The sequence below is a fragment of the Pseudorca crassidens genome, chromosome 2, assembly GCF_039906515.1.
Source record: "Pseudorca crassidens isolate mPseCra1 chromosome 2, mPseCra1.hap1, whole genome shotgun sequence".
NCBI classification, from domain to species: Eukaryota; Metazoa; Chordata; class Mammalia; order Artiodactyla; family Delphinidae; genus Pseudorca; species Pseudorca crassidens.
In genome coordinates this window covers 24,641,075-24,659,750 of record NC_090297.1, presented here as the reverse complement: position 1 = coordinate 24,659,750, position 18,676 = coordinate 24,641,075, and the positions used below count along the sequence as shown (strand labels likewise).

Below are 18,676 nucleotides of genomic sequence, written 5' to 3'. Positions count from 1 at the left end.
CTGTGTGTGTCAGAGAGTAGGCATAAACGACTGCCACTCAGGAAGAAGCACTGGATGAGAGACTGCAATGGACAGTCTCAGGGACAGTGATAGCTGATCACCTTACACGTACAAAAAATAAAACGGCTGTACCTACAACTTCCCTTTACACTGCCCCCTCCCTATGGCCAAATGAGCTAGTCCAACCTGGAATAATCACTCAGCGGTGGGGCTTCTGAACTGTCACCTCAGGTCCATCCTGCACTGAATGCCTTTGGGTCTGGACAGTTGCTCTTCTCTGTGGAATGCTGTGGTCTCTCTCTTTCCAGAACACAGGCTTAGGACACAGGATCCAGGCTTGTGCCAGTGGTAGTGGGAGAAAATGCCCACTGGCGAAGATGACTGCTGAGCATCTGCCTATGTGCTAGGCCATTACTCATGGTTCAAATTCTTACTGGTTCTCTAATCAGCCCTGGGGGAGAGGTCATCTGATCATTACAGAAGTGAGGGCTTATAAGTGATCTAAGAAGGCTGTGACTTGCTAGTGCCTCTGGCGCTGTACCTTAGCTGGGCCACTCTCTAAGGTCTAAGGTAACATGTTAAATGTTTTTCTGTCACCTAATGCAGCCTCAGTGACTTTTAAGTCTGTAAGTTACAGGAAGAGGGATTATACCAATAAGGACTCTCAATAAGTTTAAAACCAAGCACACTTCCATTTAGGGCCAGGAATTTAAGCAGAGACCTGAAATGGAACCAACTGATTCACATTGTAGTAAATAAAAGTAAAGCAATGATCTTGGCTTGAGCTGTCTGGTTCAGTGATCGGGCGGAACGTCACACACAAGCTCAGTCACTGCAAACAATGGTTTTCTGGCTGTGACCCCTGGCTGTCATTCTAACATAGTAGAATCATGTTAGGGGGAATGGAAAAAGTGAGCACCACTTCTTACCATGTTCTCCCTAGTACTGCCAGTCTCCCTCTGCCCCTGTGTTGGATGCAGCAGAGATCACCCACCAATCAGCCCAAGGAAGGCCAACAGGGAGGGGCCAATCACTCTGTTCTCCAACTACAGCCAGACTCACCTCCACAGCAGTACCTGTGGCTCTAGCCTGGACTCTGGCTCTGGTAGTGGCAGCTGGAAGAGGGTAATAGGACCTTCTGCTGAATGAAGGAAGTTGGGTGAATGAATGGGTCAGCTGCAGGGGTCACTTGCAAAGGGACTGGAGTGATAAGAAAACAACTCATTCAGGCAGATACTTTTGATATCTCCCAAACCTGCCTGTGGCAGGAGGGGAAGCCATCTCCCATGGGAGAGAAGTCAATGGGGTGGAAGGCCATATTCTCACTACTGAGTCTTTCCAGGAGCCAACGCTTCAAGGCACAAGGCTCCTGGTTCCTTCTCTCCACCACCCCCTCCACTCTTTCCACTCTCACTCCTTGTGCTTCTTCTTGTGCTTCTTCTTCTTTTTCTTCTTCTTTGCTGCCTTGCTGTCTTTTGACGTGTGCCTTGCCCTCTTGCCTGTATCACTCTCAGAGTCTGAGCTGTCAGAGTCAGATGACTTCCTGTCTCTATGTTTCTTTTTCTTCTTTTCCTAAAAAAAATAAATGAATAAAATAAAAACTCAACATTGTATGTATATATTTGCTTTAAAAAATCATGGCCTGTAATCATTAGGAGATAACTTAATAGATTAAAAAACATTAATTAGGGCTTCCCTGGGGGCGCCAGTGGTTGGGAATCCACCTGCCAATGCAGGGGACACGGGTTCAAGCCCTGGTCCGGGAAGATCCCACATGCCGCGGAGCAACGAAGCCTGTGCGCCACAACTACTGAAACCCGCGTGCCTACAGCCCACGAGCCGCAGCTGGAGAAAGCCTGCACGCAGCAACGGGGACACAATGCAGCCAAAAATAAATAATTAAAAAAAACATTAATTAAAAAAACAAATTATATCTTTAAGTACTAACAAGAAAAAGTGCTCAAAATGAGCGAAAAAGGATCAAGTCATAATGCAGTATGTATTCTAGGTTCCAGGGTATGTAACAATATATGTGTGTATGTTTATACACACACACACATATACATGCATACCATATGTATTATATATATTTACATATATAAATTATAATATTTAGTACATTAAATCATAATATAATATGTATATTTAACAGACCTGTATATATTTAAAATACACAGAAAACAATGGAAAGGACACAAACAGTTACAAGTGTTACCTCAGGAATGAACTGCATACAGGGAAGCTGAGGTCTTCCGCTGTCCTTTTTCATTTTTTTTTAAACAAGCATTTATTACTTTCTTTCTCTTTTTTCAGCCGTGCCACGCGGATTGAGGGATCTTAGTTCCCCGACCAGGGACTGAACCCGGGCCGTGGCAGTGAAAGCGTTGAGTCCTAACCACTGGACCACCAGAGAACTCCCTATCACTTTCATTTTTAAAAAGCACAGGATATTAAAGCTGAAAGGAGTCCTTAGAGATCACCTAGTCTGACTAGAGACAGTACTTCACATGCCCAAGAATATGAGAGTAATGGATTCAGGACTCCTGACTCCCAGTCTGGTTTCTATTAGACCCTGCTGCCAGGGAAAATAACCGCCATCAATTAATAAGGCCCCACCTGCTACCCTTGAATATTTACCATCTCTAAGTTTCGCAACCAACCTTACAAGAGTATACTGATAAAGAAAAAAGCTCAGAAAGAACTTTCTCAACACTTCCCACCACACTACGCCACCAAATTAACAGCACAAACGCACACAAAGGCTGAGACCCTGATTCCCAGGCTTCTGTAGGGTACTTGGAGCAGTTTGTAAGCACTGAATAAACCTTTTCATTGAATTGCAAATATGTATATTGCCTTGGTAAGGTTTCTAAGGAGAGACTATGGGGGGCGAAAGTGAGAGTAGAAGAGGGCAAGGCTCCTGCTCCTCCCATTAGGCTTCCATCCAGCATCCGGAGACTGTAAGTCTGCCTGATAGACTAGGTCTTGGGAGCTGGCTGTGAGAAATGGTGGACAAAACACAGAACCAGGTGTTAGACCCAGACATGAGTTCTGGCTCTGCCACTTACTATTACTCTTCCGTAACCCTGGGCAAGTCATTTCACCTCACTGAGGCCTAGTCTCCTCAAATGTAAAACGGAGATAAGAACAGCACCTGTGTCACATGGTGGTGAAGAGATAGTATCTGTGGTTGGAGAAGTTGAAAACCACTCGCCCCAGATCACACAGGCAGGGCTGGGATCTGCATGTAGATCATATGACTGGAAATCTCCTGAGTTTTCCTTGATTGCACATGGCCCCTCTTCCTGTATAGTGATGGGAGGCCTCACGGTATATGGTGGTCAGAACAACAGTTTTGGAATAAGATAGAATTAAGTACAGGGACTTTCCTTGTGGCACAGTGGTTAAGAATCCGCCTGCCAATGCAGGGGACATGGGTTCGATCCCTGGTCCAGGAAGATCCCACATGCTGCGGAGCAGCTAAGCCCATGTGCCGCAACTATTGAGCCTGTGCTCTAGAGCCCACAAGCCACAACTACTGAGCCCATGCGCCACAACTACTGAAGCCCGTGCACCTAGAGCCTGTGCTCTGCAACGAGAAGCCACCCCAGTGAGTAGCCCATGCACCGCAATGAAGAGTAGCCCCCGCTCGCCGCAACTAGAGAAAGCCCACACGCAGCAACAAAGACCCAACGCAGCCAAAAATAAATTTAAAAAATTAAAAAAAAAAAGAATTAAGTTCAAATTCCAACTCTGCCACTTACTAACTATGTGATTTAGAACAAAAGACCTAACTTTTTTTTTTTCTTTTTGGCCCGCGCTGGGTGGCATGTGGGATCTTACTTGTCCAACCAGGGATCAAACCGGCGCCCCCTGCATTGGAAGCACAGAGTCTTAACCACTGGACCACCAGGGAAGTCCCAAGACTTTACTTTTTTGAACCTCAGTTTTCCTTTCAGTAAATTACAAATAATAAATACCTACTTCAAAGGATGCTATGAGGACTAAACATGGTAAGTACTAACTATAGTGCCTGATACATGGTAGGAACTCAGTGGTAGCTAGAAGTATTGTATTATTCTCTTATTTCAGAGAACTCCCAGAATGTTCTGACAATCTGGCCAAGTATCTACAGCAGATGAGTCAAAGTTCTAAGAGAAGATTAAACCAAAATTCTTTCTTGGAGTCTCCAGTGGAGTAGAGAGAGGGGAAGCTTCCCAGGCCCAAGTTATCAAGCTGTAGGAACCATGGCTGGGAGAAGTTGAGAGTCGGCAAATCCATGGTTTGGCTTATGGTGTTGCAAGATAATGGAAGTCAATCACAGGCTACATGGGCTTGGCAGCCTCACCAGTCTCTGCCCCTTAGGTAGGACAGAGTCCTGGGAAAGTAAACAAGCAGATGCAGAGTCTGGCACCAATTCCCCTAAGACTGGCCCAGCCTGGATACATAAATGAGAAAGGAAAGTAATAATACTTCCTTACAAACAAATAGCACTTTAGTTTATCAAACTTTCTGCATCTCGTATCTTGTAATAATAATCTGGTAAGGTCAGAAGTCAGGAATTATTATTGCTATTTTACAGAGGTGAAAACTGCAACTCAAGGAAGTGACCAAAGACAAGACAAGAACGTCACACTTTCTAACTCAGAGTTTGGCATTATTTCCACTTTCTCAATGATACAGGCTCAGAAGGAGGAAAGAGAAAAGCAAATCACTAGAGAACCCTGGCAAGCTAGAACGTTGACTCTAGGTAGCAAGGAGGACTTGGGGAAATGGCTTTCTAGATCTCAATCTTGATGTAAAAGCTCTTTTGCAACCCGAATAAAGAAAATCTAGTTTTCCAGCAGGTGGCATCATTTTCATTTTGTCTCTAACCTTGAGCTAGAGAACAAAAATTACTTCGTATGTTGTAGTTCAAGAGGAAAGTTGGGAGTTGGAGTAGAGGTGAAGTTGGAAAGTCAGAGGTGAAGCTGGCTTCTGGTCCCTTGGCTACATTCTGGGGAAGAGGAGCATAAGGTAAAGGGTAATGACCCAGAAGTGGGAGCTCATGGTAGACAGGCCGGAGGGGCAGGGGAAAGAAGCCATTGCTCAAAACCTCTCTCTGAGAAGCACATATCCTGTGCTACAGCAGCTAGCCCATCCACTTTCTCTATAGTTCTAAAAAAAGGTTAGCAGCAGCCCAGCGTAAACTGAGAAAGGGGAGTAACAGCAGTTAACACTTATTGAGTACCTAATTTTCTAGATGCTGGGTCATACCCCATGACCTTCAAAACAAATCTATTAAGTGGGCATAATAATCTCTATATTTTCAGGAAAGAAAATTATAACTTCAGAGAGGTTTACTGAGATAAAGTAACTTGCCCAAATGGTAGAACCTGGATTTGACTCAGGCTGGGCCCCTCATTAGATGTTCTTTTTAGCTCTGTGTGTTAAAGCCAGCACCTAAGTTAGCATTTTCTAGCCCAAAGGCACTGATCTAGCCAGAAATCAAGCAAGCAAGCAAGCATTTATTCTGTTTTATTTATTCTTAAGAATTATTCTCGAGAAAGCACTGGTTATTTACTCTCTTATTCTTGAGAAATGATTGATTCTCAAACTGATTCTCTAGGGTTAATTCTTATAAAGTAGGATAGAGGGTGGCTCCTGGTTAGAATTTGCTCATAAGCATCAGTTTATCACAGCTTGGAAAGGGTAAGACCAGAGGGAGAAGGCTATTAATCAGCTCACAAGTATTTACTGAACTTTACTACCTATAAAGCATTTGAGAGAGCCATAGTTACATACAGTGTCGCTTAGGAGATAAGAACATATTTTTAATAGAATTCAGACAAATACAGAGTACCTACTAGTGCAAAGCCATAGCTGCATGCAAAGTAAACACATTCAGTAGCTCAGGAGTGGTGACTGGCACCATTCCTCCAAACCTGAGCCAACCTCATCAAACAAGGGAAAGAATAACTCCCAATAACCATACAGTACATTCATGCAACAAATATTTGTTGAGTACCTTCTAAGAGCCAGTAATATCTATTAACTAATTTGTCTCTTATAGTACTTGAATGACATTAGAAATCAGGGAACAGAAGCCTTCAAGGGATACACTAATCAAGGAGAAAGATTAATTAAGATACTAGGCAGTCCACGGAAGTGATGTAAGAAAAGTACAAACAACATGCCATGCACACACAAGGGAAAGAAAGCAATTATGTCTGAGGAATTTGAGGATGGCCTCATGAAGGATATGTAATGTGTTGTGCTTTTGAAGGATGAACATGGCTTTGGCAGGTGGAGTAGTGGTAGTAGTGCTGACGGAAGAAGGGAACTGAGGGCCTTCCAGCCAGATGGAAGACAGAATGAAGCAAATGCCTGAAAGATCCTGTGTGGCATACTTACCTTGTACTGGATCCCATACCTTCTTTCCTACTCAAAGACATAGGTCCAGGAATTGTCCCCTCTCTCCTGCATCAATTTGTCCTTCTTTAATGGCTCATTCCCCAAAATAAACAAATGTGCTATAATAGTTCCCATTTTGAAAAAAAAAACAACCCTCCTAAACAATTGTAACCAGGTTGTCAACCCACCACTCTACTGAAACAGCTCTTGTCAAAGTTACCAATGATCTCCACATGGCCAAATTTATGGTCAGTTCTTAGGCCTCATTTACTTGATCATGTGGATGACTAATACTATCTATTAACTAGCTTGCTACTTCCACTTTTGCCTTCTAACCATCTAATTTCCATACAGTAGCCAGAATAATTCTCTTAAAAGATAAGTCAGATCATGTCATCCCTCTAGTAAAATGCCTAATGACATCCATCTCACTCTAAGTGAAAGCTGAAGTCCTCAGATTCTCCTATAAGGCCCTGGTTTCCTCTAACTCATTCACTTCCTCCAGCTACACTGGCCTCCTTACTGTTCCTTAAACATGCCAAGCTCATTCCCAATCTCTAACTATTGTACTTGTTGAAATGTTCTCTCACCACTTATCTGAGTAGCTTGCTTTCTCACTTCTTTCAAAGATCCACTCTAATGATGCTTTATGAGAAAGGTCTGCCCTTACCATCCTATCTAGAATGGCAAGTCAGCTATCCCTTTACCCCTATTCTAGTACTCCCTAGCTCTCATTACCAAACTGATTTTTCTCCATCGCACTTTTCAGTACTTGAAATATTAGTATTATTTTATATTTATTTACTAGTTCGTTGTCTGTGACTCCCATTAGAAAGTAAGTACCATGAAGACTGGGATTTTCCTGTTTTGTTCCCTACTGTTGCTGCAACGACTAGAACAGAACCTGGCACACAACAGAAATTCTTTTAATGAATGAGGTTGGAGTACAGTGTGTGAGGGAAAGGACTGGTGAGAGATGATGCTGGGATGTTGGACAGATTGTGAAGAGTCTTAAAGGAACTCAGACTTTATTCCATAGAAGGAGAATCCTGAAGGCTTTCGAGCAGAATACACTGGACGACTCTCTGTGCTCCAGCAGAACAGGCCCAGGACTGGCAACCTCTCTCTCAGATAGGCACCAGAAGTTCTCTGGAGAACAGAACAGAGCCAGCACTGCAGCCAAGGGGATGACATTCCTATTCTGTTCTTCTAAATATAGTACAGCAGAGAGTAATTATAGTAGCCATATGAAAGGAAGAAAATTACATTCTGGATCAAATATAGCTAAACTTCATTATAATAAGTTAGCAGCCTGATGCCCAAAGCAGATGCTTCCTCATAATATAGCCTGATTCAGAAAGACCCATGATGGCATATGATAAGTGAAAGAGGCTAGCAAAGCACATACCACAGGTTCATGAAAGATTATCCAGGGCTTCACTACAAAAACCTTTATTCCTATTTTATCAACCTCTTCATAGCCCATTTCCATTTGCAACACAAAGCTTCCTCCTGTTCTAATTATGCCCAACAAAAATGACTTATAATTTTCAGACACTGGGATGAAAACCGTCATGGTACTGAATAGGTATTGCATAGAACTAAACCAATACGTACTAGATTTTTGGACAAGGACATGCATTCAATTCATGTATGTTCGATAAAAAGAAGTGGAGGGCTCAGGGCTAGAAAGATCCCTTACTCCTGCCCCTACTCACCAGCAGCAGCAGGAGTCAGTCCCTATTACTCTCCAAACTGAGGGTAGGCCTCACTGAGGGAAGGAACCTGAGGAGTTACACATGGCACATATGATGGAGTCTATCAATTCAAAGGTGCATGCCAATATGTGCCAGGCACTACTTGAAACAGGTGACACCCTTTCTTTATCCTGGCCATTTCCTGATTTCCCAACATGCCTAGCACCTTCTCCTGTCTTAGAGACTTTACATTAGACATTCTCTTCTACCAGACTGCAGAAAGAAGTGGGACAATGAAGCAGTCTCGTAAAGAAGCAGAGATGAGAACCCAGTAGACTGTTTTTGACTTTCTGGTTCTAATTCTGGATGGCCCAGAGCCAACTAGTGCTGGAACAGGTGTCCAAATCTGCCACTCTCGCACACTCCAAAATATCCATCTCAGGTAGAAGTTTTTACTGATAAGGAAAGCCAACCTCCTGTTGGAATCAAAGATTTAGATGGGGGAAAGAAACAGGAGGCCTGGAAACTTGATTTACGGTTATGAACAGAAACAGATCAATAGAGAGCACATTCCTACAGCACTTCACTTTATCAGCTCGGTGAAATACATTTAAGGAATACAAATTCACGTAAAACAAATAAATGAAACACATTTGAAAAATTAAAAAAAATCAATAGGTGACATCAGATGATTACTAAGGGTAGCGGGTAACAGAGCAAAATCTGGCCCAAAAGTGATCTTATAAGACCTGATAAGTCAATCACCTAACACAATGCACAATAGAAAAGTATGAGGCACTCAATACATAGTTGTTGAGTAAATAAGTAATTGAAGAGCTAAATGAATTAATGGTAGAAGTGTGGTATAGAAAAGAATATTGGGTTAGTAATCTGAAGAACTGGGTTCTTATTTCAGCACTATCCCTTATAGTTGTGTGACTTCAGGTGAGACAATTTCTCTTAATCTCCATTTTCCTAAGGTATAAAATGGTGGGATAATAATGCCTACTCTGGCTACCACACAGGATTGTGTAAGGATAAAACAAAATAAAAAATGAAGATATTTTGAGGTTTCCCTGGCGGTCCAGTGGTTAAGACTCCACGCTTCCACTGCAGGGGGCATGGGTTTGATCCCTGGTCGGGGAACTAAGAGCCTGCATGCTGTGCAGTGTGGCCAAAAAAGAAAAAAGAAGATATTTTATGAACTGTAAGTACTAAACAAATATAAGGCATAAAAGATAATAAAGCGATTAACGACAAGGTGAAAAGACAATAACGCTAGATGATATCTTGGTAGCAACAATGGGCATCAAGGGGGAAGTTTTTACAGTTTCAGCTCCCTGGAGCACTATTTTTTTTTTTTTTTTTTTTTCTATTTTGCGGTACGTGGGCCTCTCACTGCTGTGGCCTCTCCCGTTACTGAGCACAGGCTCCGGACGCGCAGGCTCAGCGGCCATGGCTCACGGGCCCAGCCGCTCCGTGGCATGTGGGATCTTCCCGGACCGGGGCACGAACCCGTGTCCCCTGCATCGGCAGGCAGACTCTCAACCACTGCGCCACCAGGGAAGCCCCCTGGAGCACTTTTTAATCAAAGAGGACTCATGAGTTAGAAGTTCATATACATAAAGATACTTTAAAAATAATAAGATATGATGATTATTACTGCCATTGTTCATCAGACCATTTCTCTACTAAGTGAAGAGCAACAGAGGGTAGGATAATGGGTTGACTAAGCAGGTCATAAAGCGCCTCATACCTAGCAGATCCTTAATAATTATTTTGGCGAACTGAAATACACATCTCAAAGCAGCTTTAGAAGCAAAGCAATAACTAGTTGTACCAGGTGTATTAAGCAATACAAAAACAACCAAAGACCCACAGAAGTGAGATATCCAGAGAACCACTTCAGGAATCTGGTAAATACCATTTAACCCCTAAAAGGTTAAAAGAGAATGAAAAACTCCTGGAACATACACATAGAATCACAGTTAAAAATCTAGCTCTACTAAACAAGTAAAATTGCCTGTTTGGAAACATGATCTTACATGTAGAAAATCTTAAAGATTCCACAAAAAAGCTGTTAGAACTAATCAGTGAATTCAGAAAAGTTGCAGGATACAAAATCAACACACAAGAATCAGTTGTATTTCTATATACTGACAATCAGCAATCTGAAAAGAAAATTAAGAAAACAATTCCATAGCATCAAAACAATTCCATAGCATCAAAGAGAATAAAATATTTCGGAATAAACTTAACCAAAGAGGCAAAAATACTTGTACACTGAAAACTACAAAACAATGCTGAAAGAAATTAAAGACAACACAAATATATGGAAAAACATCAATGTTCATGGATTGGGAGACTTAATATGGTTAAGACGTCAATACTACACAAAGTAATCTACAGATTTGATGCAACCCTTCCAAAATCCCAATGACATTTTTTGCAAAATTAGAAAATTTCATCCTAAAATTCATATGGAATCTCAAGGGACCCCCAAAGAGCCAAAATACCTTGAAAAAGAACAATGTTGGAGGACTCACATTTCTTGATTTCAAAACTTACTATGAAGTTAGAGCATTCAAAACAGTGTGGCTCTAGCAAAAAGACAGACATATGGACCAATGGAATGGAATGAAGAGTCAGAAATAAACCCTCACGTGTACAGTCAAATGGCTTTTGAAAAGGATGCCAAGACCATTCAATGGAGAAAGGACAGTCTTTTCAACAAATGGTGCTGGGGATACTGGATATCTGCATGCAAAAATATGAGGTTGGAACCTTCCTTTACACCATGTTAAAACAAACAAACAAACAGCAACAATAAAAAACCCTCAAAAAATGGATCAAAGATCTAAATGTAAGAGTTAAAGCTATAAAACTTTTAGAAGAAAACAGAAGGAAAAAGCTTCATGACGTTAGATTTGGCAATGATTTCTTGAACACAACACCAAAAGTAAAGGAAACAAAAGAAAAAAATACATAAGTTGGACTTCATCATGATGGAAAATGTTTGTACATTAAAAGACACTATCATATACTTAGTATGTGAACATACTTAGCACTCCTGAACTGTACTTAAAGATGGTTAAGATGATAAGTCTTATGTGTTTGTTCACCACAATTTTTTTAATGTAAATCTGAAAAATAAAAATAGAACACTACCAACAGAGTGAAAAGGCAATCCAAAGAATGGGAGAAAATATTTGCAAGTCATATATCTGATAAGAGATTGATATCTAGAATATATAAAGAACTTTTTGAACCCAGTGTCTGTACTTAAACCCAGTCTCTGACCACAAAGCCTCTTTCTTTTTTTTTAACATCTTTATTGGAGTATAATTGCTTTACAATGGTGTGTTCGTTTCTGCTTTATAACGAAGTGAATCAGCTATACATATACATATATCCCCATATCTCCTCCCTCTTGCATCTCCCTCCCATCTTCCCGATCCCACCCCTCTAGATGGGCACAAAGCACTGAGCTGATCTCCCTGTGCTATGCGGCTGCTTCCCACTAGCTATCTATTTTATATTTCATAGTGTATATATGTCCATGCCACTCTCTCACTTCAACACAGTTTACCCTTCCCCCTCCCCGTGTCCTCAAGTCCATTCTCTATGTCCGTGTCTTTATTCCTGTCCTGCCCCTAGGTTCTTCAGAAGCTTTTTTTTTTTTTTAGATTCCATATATATGTATTAGCATATGGTATTTGCTTTTCTCTTTCTGACTTACTTCACTCTGTATGACAGTCTCTCGGTCCATCTACCTCACTACAAATAACTCAATTTCGTTTCTTTTTATGGCTGAGTAATATTCCATTGTATATACGTGCCACATCTTCTTTATCCATTAATCTGTCGATGGACACTTAGTTGCTTCCACGTCCTGGCTATTGTAAATAGAGCTGCAATGAACATTGTGGTACATGACTCTTTATGACTTATGGTTTTCTCAGGGTATATGCCCAGCAGTGGGATTGCTGGGTCGTATGGTAGTTCTATTTTTAGTTTTTTAAGGAAACTCCATACTGTTCTCCATAGTGGCTGTATCAATTTACATTCCCACCAACAGTGCAAGAGGTGCACTGTGCACCTCTTGCACAGTGATGATAAAGCCTCTGTTTTTAAGCAACAGCTACCAGTAGCTGACACGCACTGGGCTTTGCTGTATGCAGGCACTGTGCTCAGAGTTTTATGTGCATCTCCGCATCCTAACAACCTTATGAAGTAGATGCTTATTGTTCCCATTTTATAAAGGAAACAGATTCAGAGAAGTTTAGTAATTAGCCTAAGTTCCACAGTGAGGAGGTGACCCAACTGAGATTAGAAGCTGGGCAGTCTGTCTCCACAGCCCAGGTTCTTAAGTACATCCTCCACTGCCCTCAGAAAAGCAATTCCTCAGCATCCACCTAATGTAATATGCATAGCCACTGCAAATGAACATTTTAAGACTATGTGGTGGGCTTTCCTGGTGGCACAGTGGTCGAGAATCCTCCTGCCAGTGCAGCGGACATGGGTTCGAGCCCTGGTCCCGGAAGATCCCATATGCCGTAGAGCAACTAAGCCCGTGCGCCACAACTACCGAGCCTGCACTCTAGAGCCTGCGCCACAACTACTGAAGCCCGCACGCCTAGAGCTCATGCTCCACAACAAGAGAAGCCACCGCAATGAGAAGCCTGCGCACCACAACGAAGAGTAGCCCCCGCTTGCCGCAACTAGAGAAAGCCTGTGTGCAGCAATGAAGACCCAACACAGCCAAAAATAATAAATAAATAAATAAATTTATTTCAAAAAAAGACTATGTGGCAAAAATGGAACGATGACATGACAAAGTAAAAAACAGGAAACAAAATTATACATACATTTTAATTACATCTAGGTAAAACATGCATTTGAAAACAGCTAGAAGAAAATATGTGCCACAATAATATAGATTCTGGTAAAGTAGTAAGATTATGGGTTGCCCTTCTTTTGTTTTATATTTAAATAATGAGGTAATATGGTGGAAGCTTCCCATTTCCCTCTTTAAATCAAGTCCTCAGACCTCTATGAAGAAGGCTAGCATCAAGAATAAAGATATGTAAAGCCAAACCCTGTGTTCAAAAATAAGCAATACTCAAACTATTATGCATAAAATAAGCTACAATGATACACCGTACCACAGCGGTCCCCTAACCTTTTTGGCACCAGGGAACGGTTTTGTGGAAGGCAATTTTTCCATGGAGGGTGGGGGGATGGTTCAGTTGGTAATGTGAGTGATGGGGAGCGGCAGATGAAGCTTCCCTCCCTCACTTCCTGCTGTGTGGCCCCGAGGGGCAGGTGGGGAGGACGGTTGGGGACCCCTGCTGTACAACACGAGGAAGAGAGCCAATATTTTATAATAACTATAAATGGAATACAACCTTAAAAATTGTAAATTACTATATTGCACACCTTTAATGTATATAATATTGTATATCAACCATTCTTCGATTAAAAAAAATTTTTTTTAAAAAGCAATACTGGGGCTTCCCTGGTGGCACAGTGGTTGAGAGTCCGCCTGCCGATGCAGGGGACACGGGTTTGTGCCCCGGTCCGGGAAGATCCCACATGCCACGGAGCGGCTGGGCCCGTGAGCCATGGCCGCTGAGCCTGCGTGTCCAGAGCCTGTGCTCCGCAACGGGAGAGGCCACAACAGTGAGAGGCCCCCGTACCGCAAAAAAATAAAAAATAAGAAAAAAGAAAGCAATACTGCTTGCAGGGTTGGGGACAGTTGCCTCTGTGAGGGAGTTAGGCTAAACACGGCAATGTTGAAGGTTTGCAGAAGGCTTCTGGAGGGCAGTACTTGAAGTAGGGGCCTTTGTTAATTTCTATTTCTTTGGTTCACAAGAGAACAGTACCAAATTAAAATAATATCCCCACTGCTCTAAATCAGTGTCTTCCAAGTGCCATTCATTCATATAATAGTGCCACAATTTTTATTCCGTGTGTTTATAAACTGCTATTTTTTTACTTAAATTTTTTCTTAATATCTGAATTTTTGCTTTAAAAAGTCCTACTTAAAAGGGAAACTTTATAACAGCACTGTAAATAGAAAACTTGCAGCCCCTGTCTTAAGCAGAAGATAACTGTAAAAATAGATACATAAAAAAGACACAACAGGGACTTCCCTGGTGGTGCAGCAGTTAACACTCCACCCTCCCAATGCAGGGGGCCCAGGTTTGATCCCTGGTCGGGGAACTAGATCCCACATGCATGCCGCAACTAAGAGTTCGCATGCCACAACTAAGGAGCCCACCTGCCGCAACTAAGACCCGGTGCAACCAAATAAATAAATTAAAAAAAAAAAGACACAACAATGTTTTAGCTAGATATAATTTACTGCCTGCTAAAGGCAGTACTTGAAGAGGACTAGGGTTAGACAGTTTGTTTTCACAGGAGGCAGTCTGGATTTTTTTTAAAGTACAATGGGAAATCACTGAAGGATCTTAAACAGGAAGAGACATGTTCTGATTGGATACGTTAACAATCCTTTCCTGGGAATTAAAAATAAATTTAAAAAAAAAAGAAAAAATGAGACGAGACAGAAGAAATGAACAACTGAACAACAACATCATCCACTTTTACCTAATTGACAGCAATAAAACACTATGCTGTATTGGAACCCTTGGGCACTGTTGGTAGGAATGTGAAATGGTGCAGCTGCCGTGAAAAACAGTATGGTGGTTCCACAAAAAAAATTAAAACAGAATTACCATATGGGACTTCCCTGTGGCTCAGTGGTTAAAGAATCTGCCTGCCAATGCAGGGGACACGGGTTTGAGCCCTGGTCTGGGAAGATCCCACATGCCATGGAGCAACTAAGCCCGTGCGCCACAACTACTGAGCCTGCACTCTAGAGCCCGCGAGCCACAACTACTGAGCCCACACACCTAGAGCCCGTGCTCTGCAACAAGAGAAGCCATTGCCATGAGAAGCCCGCACACTACAACGAAGAGTAGCCCCCACCTGCCGCAACTAGAGAAGGCCCGTGCACAGCAATGAAGACCCAACACACCCAAAAAATAAATAAAATAAATGAATAAATTAAAAAAAAATTACCATATGATCCAGCGACTCCACTTCTGGGTATATACCCCCCAAAATTGAAAGCAAGATCTCAAAGAAATATTTGTACAACTATGTTCACAGCAGCATTATTCACAAAAGCCAAAAGGTGGAAACAATCCTAGCATCAACAACGAATGAATGAATAAGCAAAATATGGAATATGCATACAATGGAATATTTTCAGTCTTAAAAAGGAAGGAAATTCTGACACATGCTATAACATGGATGAACCTTGAGGACATTATGCTAACTCAAGTAAGCCAGTCACAAAAAAACAAATACTATATAATTCCACTTTATAAGATACTTAGAGTAGTCTAAATCATACAGAAAGTAGAATGGTGGTTATCAGGTGCTGGGAGAAAAGGAGAATGAGGAGTTATTGTTTAATGGGTATAGAGTTTCAGTTTTACAAAATGAAAAGGGTACTAGAGGGACTTCCCTGGTGACACAGTAGTTAAGAATCCGCCTGCCAATGCAGGAGACACGGGTTCGATCCCTGGTCTGGAAAGATCCCACATGCTGCGGAGCAACTAAGCCCGTGAGCCACAACTACTGAAGCCCACGCGCCTAGAGCTTGTGCTCCCCAACAAGAGAAGCCACCGCAATGAGAAGCCCGCACACCACAACGAAGACCCAACGCAGCCAAAAAAAAAAAAGAGTATTAGAGATGGATGGTGGTGATGATTGCACAATAATATGAATTTACTTAATGCCAAAGAACTGTACACTTAAAAACGGTTAAGATGGGGTAATTCCCTGGTGGTCCAGTGGTTAGGACTCCACACTCTCACTGCCGAGGGGGCGAGTTCAATCCCTGGTTGGTGAACTAAAATCCACAAGCTGTGCAGCACAGCCTCCCGCCAAAAAAAAAAAAAAAAAAGATTAAGACAGTAAAATTTATGTTACATATCTTTTACTACAATTAGAACAATAACAACACTATACCCAAAGGCTGCAGATTTTGGTTTCAGCAACTGGTGACCCATTCATTGAGATAGGGAGGAATATGAAGGGAGCAGCCTTGGGTAGGAGGAACACTGAAGAGTTTTGGAGTGTGCTAAGCTTGATGTCAACTCGACAATCAGATGGAGATGTCAAATAGGCAGTTGAACATCTAAATCTGAAGTTCCAGAGAAAAAGTTAGAGATAGAATTACAGACTTGGAGAATTACAGACTTGGATTTAAAAAACGATACATATACTTAATTGGGGGATTATTAGCATATAAATGGTATTCAAAACCACTGGACAGGATGAGATCACTTAGGGAGAAGGTAGTTAGAGATGAGAAGGGAATAATAAAAACAGACACAGCCTCAAGCAGTCCACATTCAGAATTAAAGCAGAGGGCAAAAAAACATTAATGACGAGAATTGAGCAGTGAGATAAAGAAGGTGCTTTTTCAAAAAAATCAGATGCCCAGATGTGAACTTGGTACTCAAGAGGTAGAAGGCAAATATGTAGTTTTAAAATCTCCCTAGGCTAATTCAATAGTCTGAATATAAGTGAGAGAGGGAAGCAGGTGAAAGGCACAGTAGCAGTGGGAGTGGGAGGAAGGAGCAGAACTGGGATATTATAAGGCACCATGGACAGGACTTGGTGACTGACTAGGCATGGGGTAGTAAGGAGAAGAAAATTAATTACATATTGTTTCTTTCTTGGGAGACTGAGAGGTTACTGCTGTCATTAAAACTAGTAATACAAGGTACAAACAAGGGTTTTGGTTGTTCAAGGAGCACAATGATCCTACTTTGAGCCCAAAGTTATATAGCTGGTAAGTAGCACAGAAGGGCCTCAACCTACGTCTGATTGACTCCAAGCCAAAGTCTGAAGTACCAGTGGGCTATTACTTAGTGATGTGAAAGTGGTCAGGGCAGCTGAAGTCTTAGGAGGGATGTGATCACCCAGGGAAAGAATATACAGATCGATATATTATTATCCATATACTTGGGGCAATTCTTAATAATGGTGCAATGGACCTTCCTCCTCATCTAAAAAATGAAGATAATACTGAATTTGTAGATAATGCGCACTGAGGGCAAGAACCTTATCACAGTTTTTATATTCCTAGGTTTGCAATGCCTGGAATAAAATGACCACTCAATAAAAGTTTGCCAAAGCTTTGAAAAAACAAAACAAAACCAAAAAAAAAAAACCCAGAAGTTAATAACCAGCCACAATTAGAAAACCACTACACTAGGGACTTCCCCAGCAGTCCAGTGGTTAAGACTCTGCCTTCCAATGCAGGGTGCGCAGGTTCAATCCCTGGTCGGGGAACTAAGGTCCCACATGCTGTGGTGTGTGGCCAAAAAAAAAAAAAAGAAAAACACTATACTACATGAGAACAACTATTTCTGACCGAACTATAATATAGTTTTTTTTCATTTCCTCTCTATGTTGTATGCTACAAATGCACAGTTTTTTTCCTGCACCACAATAATGTCTGTTTTGTTTTTTTTCTTTGCGGTACGTGGGCCTCTCACTGTTGTGGCCTCTCCCGTTGTGGAGCGCAGGCTCAGTGGCCATGGCTCACGGGCCCAGCCGCTCCGCGGCATGTGGGATCTTCCCGGACCGAGGCACGAACCCATGTCCCCTGCATCGGCAGGCGGACTCTCAACCACTGCGCCACCAGGGAAGCCCTAATGTCTGTTTTATGAATTGTTTTGCTAGAAGTAGTAGATGGAAATACAACTCAGTGAGACAGGCACTCTTATCCTCTGCTGGGTGTAAAATAAGTACTTTCTGGAAAGACAATTTGATAACATGTATCAAGAGTCTTAAAGCCCTAACTCAGTAATCTTACTTAGGAATTTATCCGAAGAAAGCAATAAGAGATATGGCCAAAGATTTAGGTTGGAAGTAATCAAAAATATCCCACAATAGAAAAATTATTAAATAAACCATCATATAGCCATAGAGTAGAATATCATATGGTGCTCTTATATCAAGTTTTTGAAGAACACTTAAGGATACTAGAAAATGCTTTTGATAAATATAAATTGATATATTTTATTTATTTTATTCTTTTGGCTGCGTTGGGTCTTCGTTGCTGCACGCAGGTTTTCTCCAGTTGCGGCGAGTGGGGGCTACTCTTCATTGTGGTGCGCGGGCTTCTCATTGCAGTGGCTTCTCTTGTTGCGGAGCACAGGCTCTAGGTGCACAGGCTTCAGTAGTTGCAGCACGCGGGCTCAGTAGTTGTGGCGCACGGGCTTAGTTGCTCCGCGTCATGTGGGATCTTCCCAGGCCAGGGCTCGAACCCGTGTCCCCTGCATTGGCAGGTGGATTCTTAACCACTGCACTACCAGGGAAGCCCTGCTTTTGATAAATATAATGAAAAAAGTAGGATATAAACTATACCTAGTATGACCATGCTTGTGTGTTTATATGTAAACACATACATATACGAAAATTATATATACACTTCCCTAGAAAATTATATATATGTTTATATTATATGTATGTATATATTTACCTAGAAAAAATATTAG

At 41.7% G+C, this 18,676-nt stretch overlaps 1 protein-coding gene across 4 annotated transcripts in view; it reads right to left on the bottom strand.

The window, feature by feature from the left end:
- Positions 1-668: 668 nt before the first annotated feature.
- The window catches only part of ZCCHC17 (zinc finger CCHC-type containing 17), a 55,526-nt gene continuing 37,518 nt past the window's right edge, over positions 669-18,676 (bottom strand). For 2 of the 4 annotated variants that reach the window (XM_067725209.1, XM_067725211.1), the window contains one exon: positions 669-1,572. In XM_067725209.1, the coding sequence (XP_067581310.1) occupies positions 1,411-1,572 (162 nt within the window). In that variant the 3' untranslated portion in view covers positions 669-1,410. Of the gene's footprint in view, positions 1,573-18,107; positions 18,501-18,676 lie in introns of those variants that run through there. The other 2 variants (XM_067725210.1, XM_067725212.1) reach the window with 2 other exon arrangements.